The sequence below is a fragment of the Chlorocebus sabaeus genome, chromosome 13 (genome assembly GCF_047675955.1).
Source record: "Chlorocebus sabaeus isolate Y175 chromosome 13, mChlSab1.0.hap1, whole genome shotgun sequence".
Taxonomy (NCBI): Eukaryota; Metazoa; Chordata; class Mammalia; order Primates; family Cercopithecidae; genus Chlorocebus; species Chlorocebus sabaeus.
This window is the reverse complement of record NC_132916.1, coordinates 40,621,136-40,634,645: the sequence shown is the minus strand read 5'-3', so window position 1 is coordinate 40,634,645 and position 13,510 is coordinate 40,621,136. Positions and strand designations below refer to the sequence as shown.

General features: G+C 36.2%; 1 protein-coding gene across 4 annotated transcripts in view; it reads right to left on the bottom strand.

Annotated features, from left to right (window-relative positions):
- Positions 1-5,974: 5,974 nt before the first annotated feature.
- Positions 5,975-13,510, bottom strand: part of DSE (dermatan sulfate epimerase) — a 66,924-nt gene continuing 59,388 nt past the window's right edge. For 3 of the 4 annotated variants that reach the window (XM_008007257.3, XM_038000989.2, XM_008007258.3), the window contains 3 exons: positions 13,078-13,317; positions 10,707-10,914; positions 5,975-8,662 (listed from right to left, as the gene is read on the bottom strand). In XM_008007257.3, coding sequence (XP_008005448.1) covers positions 6,904-8,662; positions 10,707-10,914; positions 13,078-13,317 — 2,207 coding nt within the window. In that variant the 3' untranslated portion in view covers positions 5,975-6,903. The remainder of the gene's footprint in view (positions 8,663-10,706; positions 10,915-13,077; positions 13,318-13,510) is intronic. The other variant, XM_073022431.1, reaches the window with a different exon arrangement.

Genomic DNA, 13,510 nt, shown 5'->3' with positions numbered 1-13,510 from the left:
TGTTATTGCAATTGATATTTCAATTGTGATAAAAAAAATTCTGTGAATTAATCTTTCAAAAGAATCACGACTTCCTTAGTCCTTTTTGTATCAAAAAATACGGAGGTTTCAATATATAGAGTGCTCTAAGAATTCTCCTCAGAACTCCATTAAATGGCCTGGATTCATTCCTTTGTCAGTAAAACAAATTCCTTCAAGAGAGGAGTAAAGGAGTTTAGAAATCAAGATTATTAAGGAGACTATAAATAGAAATTCCTTTTATTTTACTGGAGGTCTCTGATCCTGGAGAAAAGTGGTAAACAATAGACACTGAAAAGTACAAAGTGAGGAAAACTGACAAGATTTTGCTTTACACAGAAAGGTACTTCTAGTGCTTCTAGTGTCCTGTTACTACAATTTCTTTGGAAGAAAAAAGGAGTGCCTAGACCATTGAAAACGTTTTTTATTCAGAAAAGAATTACTAAATAAATACTAAAAACACTTCTCATTATTTAATTTGGAATGTGCTGGGCTGGCTGACTGTTTTTAGAAGCCCCTTTCTTCAGAAATTCTACTGCAATCATATGAACATTCTTTGATAAAGACTTCCCCATAACAAATTTCTAGAGATATGTTGAAGGAGCAGCACTTTTACTTTTCTGATTTAGAAAGTACTCCAACTGTCTGCATTAACCACAATGCTTATATAATTGGAACTATTTCTTTTTTAAATTAAATGGAGCGAGGAAAAGAGACCTTCCTGCCCTGGAGCCTGGTCTACTTCTCCAGTCTCTTTTTCTATCACCCGCCACTACATATACACCCTGTACTCCAGCTATACCATTCCAGGTGAAGTCCCTAAACAAGGCAAGCTGAAAATACAAATGGCAGAAATATTTGAACAATTTCCTGGGCTTATTAAGGGATAGCCAGGATGACTGGAGCAGAGCCATGGCAGGCAAACATGCTCTTCTTATAAGAAATAAGACTCAGACACCTATACCATTAGGGATCCTTGACTCATTATCTTTCTGAGCAATACTTTCACAAAATATGCATTCCTTTGGCCACATATTTTGCCTGTGGGCTAGGAGTTAAACATTCCCTCTCCAGACTTATTCAAGGAGCTAATTGTCTTCCACCCAGACTATGAAAATGGCCTCCTAACCTCTTCCCCATTGGGCTCACCCTCTACACTGAAGCTAAAATTGCCTTTCTAAAATGCAAATCTGATTATTTAAAAAGAAAATTCTTTAATGGCTTGCCATTGCTTGCAGCGATTTCTAAGTAGAGGGTACCCCCTCCCCGCCCTACCTCACCCCAGGGAGTAAACATATGGAATATAGGGGGCATATCACAACCATCTCAGGGATTTTTCAAAGCTTCACACATACAGGTATGTGTGGCATCATCACCACCCCTCACCCATGTCCCTTTTGCTCCCATACACATTTCCCATCCCATGAAAATTGCTGCCATACTTGCTGAGTGATGGGTGTTATGTTGTAGCCCTCAGTTATGCTGAGGCATAAAAATGGTTGAGCAGCCGTCATGGCAGAATAAAGTCCAGATTCCTTAGCATGTCCTACAAAGTCCTGCACAATAGCCTCCCTGCTTGCCTCTTCAGTTTCATCTTCACCCATTCGCCATCACACACCCTGTGGGCCAACACCACCAGTCTGGAGAATTCCTGAGCCAGGTTTGCTTTTCCGTACTTGTTTCTTTATTCTATTCTATTTACCCAGAATGCACTTTTCCTCTCACAGCTAGTAAATTTCTGTTTAAACTTTAAGAAGGCATTAACAATTGTTATCTTCAGCCAAAGTCTGCCCCTGGATTCCAGGCTTGTACATCTCCACTTGGATTTTTAGAAAGTATCTTAAACTTAACATGGCTAAAACGGCCTCCTGGACCCACTTCCCACTACTTATTGCTCCTGCAGTCAGCCACATCTCAGTTCATTGCAACTGACTCCCCAACTCATAATCCAAGTCTTTGTTGCAGTCTGTGAGGGTATGTATGATCTGATCCGATTCCTATCACCCTCCCCTCACCCACTCTGCTCTAGCCACACTGGTCTCCTAGTCCTGAACACACCAAACACATACTGAGCTCAGGGCCTTCCAACTGCTGTTCTATCTGGAATGCTCCTCTCTCTTAGATGTCTCTGTGATTCATTCCCTTATTTCTTTCAAGTGTCTGATCATAAGTAATCACATCAGAAACCACTGTTTATGGGACAGTATCAATTCACCATCACCTTACATCCCCTCCCCTTGCTTTATTCTCCACGGTACTTACCACTACTTGACATCCTGCACTATTACTGTTATTATTCGCTCCCACTAAAACATAAACTATATGAGGGCCAGCTTTTATTATTCCTATTCTCTACCATATCTTCAGTTCCTAAAACAATACTTGGCATATAGTAGATGCTCTGTAAACAAGTTACTGTCATTCTTGTTATTTGTTAACTCAACTGAAAAGTGATGTGGGACTTCCATTTAAACATACTGCACTCAATATATAAATTTCCTTCAGTTCCTTTCCAAAACCCCGTTAAATTAACAGTAAATAGATTTTCAAAATGACATATAGAATGGAAGTGGAGACATCAATAAAGGCTAGCCTGATCACATTTAAAATTACGGCCCCCTCTTCCCAGTCTCCTTACCCTGCCTTTCCCTCTATAGCACCTATTATCTTCCAATAAGTATAAAGAAAGAGGGGAATGGATAAGAGAGTTAAATCTTCATTAGTAGGTAGTTTTAGACCTTACTGTAAACAAGTACACAATAGCTGTAACAGCCGAAAGAATTAGAAATTGGTTACTTCTGGGAAGCACAAACTAAGAATGAGAAGGGAAGGGACAGAGAATTTATTGTTTTGTTTTTTAAATAAGCCGTCTAGTACTATTTTACTTTTTCAATCATGTATGTTTATAATTTATGCCAAATAAAAATTCAATTAACAAAATCCCAAAACCAAGAGGGAAACTGTATATCCACGAAGAAACGTCATAATACAACTTTGTCTATTTTTATTCTTTACATAGTGACTACATGTCTTGTTGAACAGAATTTGAACATATTAAAATAGATGACCAAAAACTAAATATTTAGACTATGTAGTGGAACGTATGATTTATCACAGTCATTTCTTGAAAACTTATGAGTACTTCATTGACATTACATGCATAAAGCAAATATCTAGCTGAAACATTGCTGAAAAAAATACGTCATTTGGTCAGTAAATTAAATAAACTGCAGAAAGAAAGTATTTCTTAACATGAAGCTAAAGAGAAGAGAATCAAGCCAATGGGCTTTGCCACAGACAGGGAATACACAGGGAACAGGGAAAGGATCAGGCCCCCCCTGCTTGAGCCTTGCTTTCCTCATCTGTAGATTTAGGGGTCTCAATCAGGTCATCTCAAGTTCCTTAAACTTGCTTAAAAAGCACCAAACTTTGATTTAGACCTTCACAGACTTCCCTAACTCCTTTTTCCCCAAATTAAGCTATGACAAAGATGACCGTATGTCCCAGTTCACCTAGTATAATCTCGGTTTATATCTGTTGTCCTCGAATAACAATTAATTGCTCTTCCTTTAACTCTCAAATGTGCTTCCACTTAGAAGATAAATTACATGCTCCTCATACCCATGACGATATTCATTTTAATCTTGTTTTATATTTGTAAGAAATCACACGAATTTACTTTTAAGCTTACACACATAGCATTTCACAGCTTGCTTTCTCTTAATACTTGGAGAAACTTCAGATTCTTTTGTGAGTGGTTTGTGAACTACCAAAAGTTTTTTTTTAACTTGGCTGGGTGTTATGACTTATGCCTCTAATCCGAGCACTTTGGAAGGCTGAGGCAGAATCGCTTGAGATAGGAAGTTTGCGGCTGCAGTGCGCTATGATCGCGCCATTACACTTCAGCCTGGGTGATGGAGACAGACCCTGTCTCTAGAAATAAAAATAATTTTTTAAAACTGAGTAAGTCAAATGTACATTTTCCTTTTCAAAAACAAATTATTCAGTATGCAAAACATTCTGTTAAGACATATTTTCTGATAACCTTAGAATATGTGGTACTAAAAACTATGACTAAAATATTTGCGGAAGAATTCATTATCTTAGGTGATATATTTTAATAATTAAAATAGTTCCAGAACACGGCCTTCTACCTGACTTTGACAATAAAAACAATGTTCTCAAAAGAATGTTCTCTCTGAAGATTCTGGGTCTCATCCACCATCATAGGTGTCATCTACCATCAACTGAAATAAGCTAATCAGTTACAAACAAGGAAATATACTTAAAAAAAGAAAAGACAAGTTCTCACTCTGTCTCTAAGGCTGGAGTGCAGTGGCACAGTCATGGCTTACTGCAGCATAGAACTCCTAGGCTCAGGAAATATTCCCACCTCAGCTTTCCAGGAATATACCACTTTTACTGCACTGACAAGCTCTGTATGCTAGTGATTCTCAAATTTTCTTTAAGGCTAGAACCAAGGGTCCTGCCAATCCCCTGAACAACAGCTCACACATTATCCAATGAACTTGAAACACTCCTGTCATAGTGAGCAGCATTGAAACAGATTCCATAATTGATTACTCAGTTTCAAGGCAGATTCAACATTGCTTGGTTTTCAAGTTACAAAAAGTTGCCTAGTTTTACTCAAATATGCACTATCCCTGATAAAAAACATGTTTCATTATGAAGAGCTGTGATTTATTTCAGCATTTTTTCCCCACTTAACCACTTAAGTCACTGCCTGAGGAAATTTCTCTTTAAGGAAATAAATACCAGGTTCATTAGAAGAAAAAAAACCACATAATTTTAATTCATTTTGTTTTAAAGATGCATATCTTTAAAAAACTACTTTAAAATGAACTAATATGTTAGACTGGATCATGCTGTGGTGACTAATGTATTGTCTAGCCTTAACCTAATGAAAACAAAAGAAAAGCGAGTTTGGCACTCACTTGTACTTTTCATCTCTGTTAGAAAGTATGTCTCAGTTTGGATCTGAGATCAGGTTTGCTTGGTAACCTCAAAGAGTAATTTTCCTTTTTTTGTTTCTTTCAAAATTTCCTTTTGATCATTTCAGACAGTTCATCCTTTTGAGTGAGAAAGAGTAAAAGAGAGGAATGTTCAGTGAGGTTAAGTAAACGGAGAATCTGTCACATAAAGCAAGTTTAAATCCTAGTAAGAGCATCCATGCAGGACAAACGGAAGCATTATTCTTTTGAAAACATTATTCTTTTAAACAGTGTGTAATGACATCCTCCCTAGAGACTTTCCATGAGAGGGGAAAAAAATTACTTCCTCAGAAGTCGTTTTCTGGATTCCAAGCATAATAAGTGAAGCACAGTTAAAAGTCAAACTTGTGTTTTCTTTATGCAAGAAGGTTCAAAATTAGAACTGCAGAAAGGTACTTATAAGTTTCTCCAACTTGTCTTTTGGTTACATACTGGTATTGCTGTGAACTAAAAGAGCAACTAAGAGGAAAGGTTACTGTTGTTACTTTACACCTATAAATCAGTGAGTGTGTCCTTACTGTAAAATTTGAGCTGAACATATTTTCTGTTTCAAAGGAGAAATATATGACTCAAATATGCTGAATGTATGATAATTTATTAAGTTCCTTTTAAGTATATCATTTTCTTATGCTCAAATGGAAACTATGGATTATTTTTCTAGTATTGTATGCTGCTGTTACCTTCTGAGGAGCTGATTGAAAATTTTATGCTTTTGAAAGTTGGGTGCTACTTAAATATCAGAAGTTGGCTATTGTTTTAAATATTTAAAATGTGTTTAAACAACAATTAAGGTTAATAAGCAGAGAAAATACTTCTTTTGATTCAAATACTATTTTATACATTTAATGAATATACATCCAAAAAAAGATCTCTCTTCAAAAATTTTAGAAAATGTTAATGCATTTTCAATATAATGGAACAGAGAAGAAAAACACTAGAGAAAATTCACAATTACGATGTTTATTTAGCAAAATAAACTTGAAAAAGTTTTCCTATTAAAAAAACATAAGAATCATATCCAAGTTTTAGATTCTCCATCTTCTTTGGTATGAAAATCAACATTCATAATAGAAAATATTTTATTTTGAAAGGTTTAGTCATTGGGTGTACAACAGTTTTCCATATAAGGAAAATACAGTATTATCTGTAATCATTTTACTTATTGAACCACCAATGAATGCATACAAGTAACCAATTATATGTGTGCAGAGACCAGCTTCAAGGAAATATTCATTCAGATAAATGTTTTCTAATAAAATATATTTTAAGTTTTTAATGATCTTCTGCTATCATTTTTTGCTATATTATCTGAATAGCCATCCAGACCTGTAGTAAAAGATCCTATTAGTTATGTAACTCAAGAAGTACTTCCCTAAGGAAGCTGACACCATCATACCAGGACTTAGCAACATTTATCTTTCAACATGACTGTACCATTAAAATTTTTTTATATTTCTCAGAATTGTATTCTTCAGTCTTTTCCATAATATAGTATAAGGAAATTGCTAATAGCATTAAATTAATATTAATAAAACCCAATTCTATCTAAACCTTTTTCTCATAAGAAAAAACATTACTTTAAAAAACAGACTTTTTGTTTCTTCTAAAAGTAGTACTACATGGATTGCTCAATTAGCAATGACAACTACTTCCAGAAACACCATAGGACCACCAAGCTATTTCTACTGCTTTGATAAAATCTTTGCCTGCTCCAATTTCTCCATGTTCCTGCTTTTTTGTGTCAAAATATCTTCCCTTAATTTGTTAAAATGAATCTAAGGGGGAAAAAAATCTGATAATCTGGGGTAAAGAAATTTTGTTTTGTATAGCTTCTTGTGATCACAAAATGACCAGGTAATTTATATCTTCAGTGCTAACACTGTGATTGGGAACAAGAAGAGTACAACCACAATAAAATACAGCTATCTATTAGAAGAACTGCATAAAGACATCTTTGGCCATGTAGGCTCTGGGCCCTCTGGAAATAAGTCAGTTGCATTGCCAACATGACAAAGAAAATAGCAATGTTCAGGATCAAGAACAATCTGGTATAGGAAGCAGACAGTGATGGGGCCCTGCTGTGAGTAGTTGTCATCATCCGTGCCTGTCCAAACCGGCCTTTCATCAAGCCCCCATTTTTATGTTTTTCATATGTTACATCTGCAAAATCTAAAAGGTCTTTCATTTCTTCATCTTCATCTATGGGTAGTTCTTTCTGTGCCAAAATCTGAGCTTTCTGTCTAATCTTTTTCTCATTGACTTCAATCTGTGCAAAAATATCAGGGACAGCATCTACAAATTTATAGCGCTTGCCTGCCCTTCGGTTTTTCTTTGACTTGCTTTGCTGCTGCTGTTGCTGTGATATGGCAAAAATCCTGTCAATGGCCTCCTCAGTCTGTCTCTTATCTGAAAATCTCAGCAGGCGCTCAGCAGTCTTCCTAAAGCTAGCTGTGTTCCGGACTCGGGACAGTATCTGCTTCTCCAGCAGCTGAAACACTGGCTTAAAATGCTGCAGGTTCTGTTCCACAATAGCAGCATAGTCCTTCACCTCAGGGACAATGCTGCTCTTGATAGCTGAATTCCGGTCAAACAGAATTTTGTGACGATCAGCAATGACCTGTGCAAAGGCAGACTGTCCTGTGGCCTCACCTGTCCACAGGTACGTTGCGTAGGCATGTTTGCTGGTGGCTACGAACACATCCAGTTGCTGAGAGTCTCCGTGGATAGTGAAGCTCTGAACATCTATAGATGGCCCTATGAAGAGGTAAGCTGCCCTGGTGATGGGACTTCGGAGGTGCATGGTGACATTCACATAGTTTGTCCCATTGTAGGGATAGCCCCGAGGATATGTCACTGAGGCAAAGGTTGCTTTCTCGCTGTAGCCAGTATCGTCCATCCAGTACATTTTATAGAGACCATCTCTCTGCCTGATGAAAGCCCCATGGACACCATCTACCACAGTCTCCTCAAAAGGAACATCCACATTGTGGAAGAAGCTTGCTGCTGTCTCCAGGGGACTCTCCTCTCCCAGGTGTATTTGGTCTACAAGGAGAAGCAGCTGTGGATGTAGGAGGATGAGATTCCTCTGAACATTCTTCAGGTTGAGCTGGGGGTTGTAAGCTCCCACACCTTCTCCTCGGATGAAAACCACCCCATTTTTCTCCTCTGCTGCAACCACTCTCCCCTGACAACTAGCTGCCAGGTCATGCTTGTATTTAGACCATTTTGATGAGCAGTCTTCTGTGACCTGACCCTCCCAGGGAGAAAAGCAGCTCTTTGACACAGCTGGGGAAAACATCAAAACATTGTTGAAGAAGGTGTACTTTGGCCCGTACAGAGCCTCAGTAATGAAAGGCACACCATTGGGAGCAAAAGTAAATGAGTTTTGATCAGGATGTTCATGCCCTGCATTAAAGTTTCTCCATCCTTTGATCCAATCTTTGTATTTGTTTCTGTGGACAATGTCATATATTGCACGTCCTCCCAGTTTTCCAGACTTGAAGGAAAGGAAAGATCTATTGATTTCTGCAGGTAGTGCACTTCCATAAGTCACGACACCCCAGTCTTCAAAATAATGCAGTGTAGGGGTGCCAAAGTCTGGAGGAGGAACCGATTTCAAGCTGGCATCATACCTGAAATTAATTTTAAAAAATTAAATGGTTTTCTGATGGAAGTGAAAATGACACATAACATGGTAATGTGGAAGATGCGACACACAAATGCTACCCAGAGCACTGGCAGCACAGAGTGGATTAGGGACATTTCTGAAAATATCCAAGGACAATCAGTATACACAAAGGGAAACTCTTGGTGACTGGAAGAGGAATACTTCTTTATCATTTGTGATCCTTGGGTTTGGGCCCAAAATGATTTCTGCTCTAATCTCTACATGGACCATCTTCATTTGATGATGTCAGAGTAACCATCCAATCTACTGGGCCTCGTGGATTTAGGCACCTCATCCATATTTCTGGCTGAGGGGCTCCTCTTCTAGAAATGCCATGTTAGAATCTGGACTCTAACAAGCCTTGAGCTGTAATGAAGTATAGTTCTGCAGTAACTGATATTACTGAATGTTTGGCACTGAAAGCAGTTCTCCCTCAAGATTTTTTTTCCTTGAAAAAATAAACTGAACTAGAGGAGGACTTCACATATTAGATAAAATGTATCACCACCACCACATCTCAAAATATAAACGAATGAAGTTTCAGCCAACTGTCTTATACTGGGGGATTTATAATTGTGCCTACCACCGACTAGCCAGGACCAAAGGTTTGGTTTTGTTTTAATCTGCAGATGATGCCATGCTTCTTGGACAATAAATCACTTCTTATTTTTATTTATGATAAATGTTTATTATTAGTACTATGTACTTTTTCCCTAAAGTGAATCAATCACCTGTAGTAGAGTTAATCTTATTAGTGTTTGATTTTGACTGCTTCATCAGTTGTTCTACAGTCTCAGTTTCAAGACATCAGAAATTATATCTCTACTTAGGTCTAGTATAATGTTGGCTTAATAAATGTGATTTCACAGGTGTAGATGTAAGCTGAATGGGCCATCTTACTCTCAGTTTTTGGTCAGTTTGCATATTGCCATAAAGGCAGATTTTTAAGTTAGACTTAGCATTAATCTGACCTATTATATTAATCCTGTAGTTAGCTTTAAAGAACTCTCTTGGTTGGATATTTATGGGTAACTTATTTACAGGTCACACTACTAAGTAATTATGTCATACTCTTGAGAGAACTCAAGGATGGTTGCATCTTAATATATTTAGTTTATCTATGAAAATAATCTTAAATTGTTGGTTAAACTATAGCCAGTTACCATTTTACTAATATTTTTTCCTCAAATTTTTATATTTTGAAAAGAAAGAATAAAGAGAAGCAAACCACAAGAAAGCTTGTTTTGGAGTTGAATGCAAATTTCAACAGCTTGAAAAGACATCAGGGATTAATGACTAATCAGTTCCCTCTAATTTTGATTTTAACTTATTGGATGCCAACAACATATTTGGCAATACTTTAAAAAGGAGACCCAAGCTTCTCTTTCTGGGCTTAAAAGATTAAGGCAAAAAAATTTACACGGTCCTTTTATTATCAAAGTGAAGCTGTCAAATACTGTCAAACACTTTTAAACACTTTTGAAAATTTAGCAACAGCTTTGCTATTAGAAGATTATAATGCTCCATTTACCAAAACAAAATATTTTACTACGTTTTTTTGGTGTGATTATCAGAATAACCTAAATTTTGTGTTTTGTTTTATATGATTTCAAAAAATGATGTAAAATCAAAACATGTTTATTTATGAAATAATGCAAGTGTAGGACATTTCTAATATGAGAACCAAAACCTGAAAACAGTAATTAGATGTGAAACATAAAGAAATGTTTCTAACACTACCTATTAGGTACTATGCTCACTACTGGGGTACAGTGCACACGTACCACTGCATCTAAAATAAAAGTTGAAATTTTTTTTTAAAAAAGAAAAGTTTCTAAGAGTTTCAAAAACTGTGGTATGAGTTGAATTGAAACTTCATATATTGTGGCATGGAGAAAATATTTAAAAAGTGCTTTAGTTTTTCTTTTTAAATGCAAAAAAACAAGTGCATAGCACGAATAGTACCCTTGGGTACCATTTCTCTTTAAAGCTAGCCCAATGTGTCATACCAGAGAAATTCCGTGTGCAGAGTGCACCAGCGCTGCCCTTTGGACGGTGTTCCTGGACCTTCCACCGCACGGTTCCTTCTGATTTGGTCAGCTAGCCAGTTACCACTGCCATTACGCATGACAAATTTATCAAGGAACACTAACTGGCTTTCTGGACCATAAAACCAGTTGTAATTTGAGTCCGCAATGGCCACAGTCCTTTGAAACCCTAGGGAAACAAGTTGGAAAGAATTAAGATACATTGAAAACTTCATACTCCTATATAGGTCTAAACAATGATTTTTCAAATCTAGTTGCAAATTAGAATTGTGTAATTGAGGGGATAAAATAAAAGAAAAACCACAATCCTCAGATTTTATTCCAGACCAGTTAATTAGAATCCCTCAAAAGGTCTTCATGATATGTTGTGTGTAAGCTTGTATTTGTTATGTGGTGCCTGTCATTGGTAACAGAAGTGCTATACCTATTGTCTGCCTTCCTCATTTTCCAGTGTTCATGCTATACATGATTATATTTGCATATATACATGGGATATCCTCTTGCGCAGTTTGGGTTCCTGAACCTGGAATGAACACTGGCTCTCCCACAACTCAATGTGCATTCTAGGCCAAGATAATAAAATAACATGCTTTAATTTGGCTTCAATAAAGTCTAAGTTATACTATATATAAAGTTCAAGGGAGAGACTGAGTTTCTACAGGAAGAAAAATTTAATTCCCAGAGTAGCTCTGCCAGTATGTACTGCTGAAAGTTAAAGGAGAGAAAATGCAAAGATCTTAAAGCCATATATCATTTTTGGAATAGGGAAGAAAAATAAAAGCAGGTAAGACTGGATATGCTCCATGTGTTCATGAAAAAAGCAGCAGCATGGGAGAAAACTCAACCAGACAAAAAAAATGCTACTAGAGTGTCAACTGTAGAAAAAAAAAAAAGAGAGAAATGTAGTTGAAAACAGATTGCTTTAACATAGAACCTCTTCTAAAATGTTACCATGATTATATTTATGTAATTTACAGCTAATGTTTTTGTTCCTAATAATTTAGTAAGTGATCTTGTAAGTATACCCTATTTTAAAATGATATTTTCTGAATCTTCTACTAGTCTGTGAATTCCTTGAAAGCAGGAGATGTGTTTTATTCCTCTTTGAATCCTCTGCCTAGTACAGTGCCTGGCATACAGATGTTCAATAAAAGTTTGTTTAATTAACACAAACATATAAATGCTGCTTTTAGACATGTTCATACTGTCTTTTCCACTTTAGGAAGTAGCCACAGACACAGCTCACAGCAAATACAATTTCTGATGTTGTTAGCCTTTAGATCTCAGCTTAAATTACAAAGCACTGAAACCCCTGAAAGGCCCCTTGCTTTAGGTAGCCTTTGGTTACTAAGATGAATTGCAAAACAGGCCTCTCCTATATGTCTAAGAAAAAGCAACAAAGCAAATTTTTTTTTGAACGTAAGTCTAAACTAAATCTTAAAATGGTTCTTATGCTCTGCAGCATTTTTTGCACTAGTCCAATAATGGAGATTCTATTAATCTGTATGTATACTACCAGAGCCAAAAGATTTAAATACTGAATTATTTGTTGTAGGTCTAGAATCACCATTTAAAAATTGCATTTCCTTGGGGAAGGAGGAGGAAGTAGGGGATATCTATCCTGATAAAATTTTCCTTTATAACTTGTTCTAACATCTTGGTCCTGTTTTAGAAATAAAAAAAGGTTACAAAGTTCTCTAGAAATGAATACATTATTAAATCATGTATATCTTTTTTTTTAGAGCTAGTTTTCTTAGAAGGCTAAATGTCACAGCAATAAGAAATTACAAGTTTTACAGCAATTTTTTTTTACTTTTCTATACTATTTACTTCAATAAAATATTAAAATACTAAAGCTCCAACTTAAATGTGTAGGTGTAATCCTTCATTTTGAATCGTGTCTGTGTAGTCTGAAAGAGACAACTGAAAACCAAAAATTAAAAATAGGATTGATCAGGGATCACATATAAAGGAAAACTGACAGGTAATCACAAATGTTTATATTTTGCTTTCAATGATGAAGATGAGTCTGTATATGTACTCAAGTTTGGAGATATATATATATATATAAGTATTGAGGGGCCTAGAAATTATATTTAATCCATAACCCTCCAACCTTTATAATACCTAAATCATAAATACATTAGCCTCCAAAATGTTCTGGCTATAGGCAACTCTTGAATTCAATTTTGCTTTGATTTAAAAAAAATCTATTTAATTTCAATATGACAAACTCTAAGGACCTAATTTCTCTGCTTAGTCTAGCTCATTTTCATAATCAGAAAAAATTACAATAATTTAATGTTTTCGCACTTCTGACTCCTCACTGTACCTGGCAGGATGGTTCTATACATAAATGCAAAGTGTTGTTTAAGCCACGGATGGCCAAAGTGGTTGATGTTGAAGTGCCTCTGGACGAGAAATATGTATTGGAAGAGTGATCTAGTGGTGTAGCTGCCATATGCAACTCCTTCATAGAGGGAGCCATCCGTCACCTCCCTGAGCAAGATCAGAGATTTCTCCATGATGGTCAGAACTTGTTTGGTCCATAAGTAGGCTTCTTGAAGATATCCTGAAGGATGAAAACACATGGAAGCAATGACTAAAGGTTGTGACAAAGCATAAACAAAAATATGGCCAAATAAAACCCTCTGAGTTATCTAACTCGTTTATATTACAAATTGCATTTTGTAAAATTCCAATTTGTCAGTGTATAAATAACATCCTGTAATCTAGGTTTGTGATGGTCCCTGGTATAAGTTAAG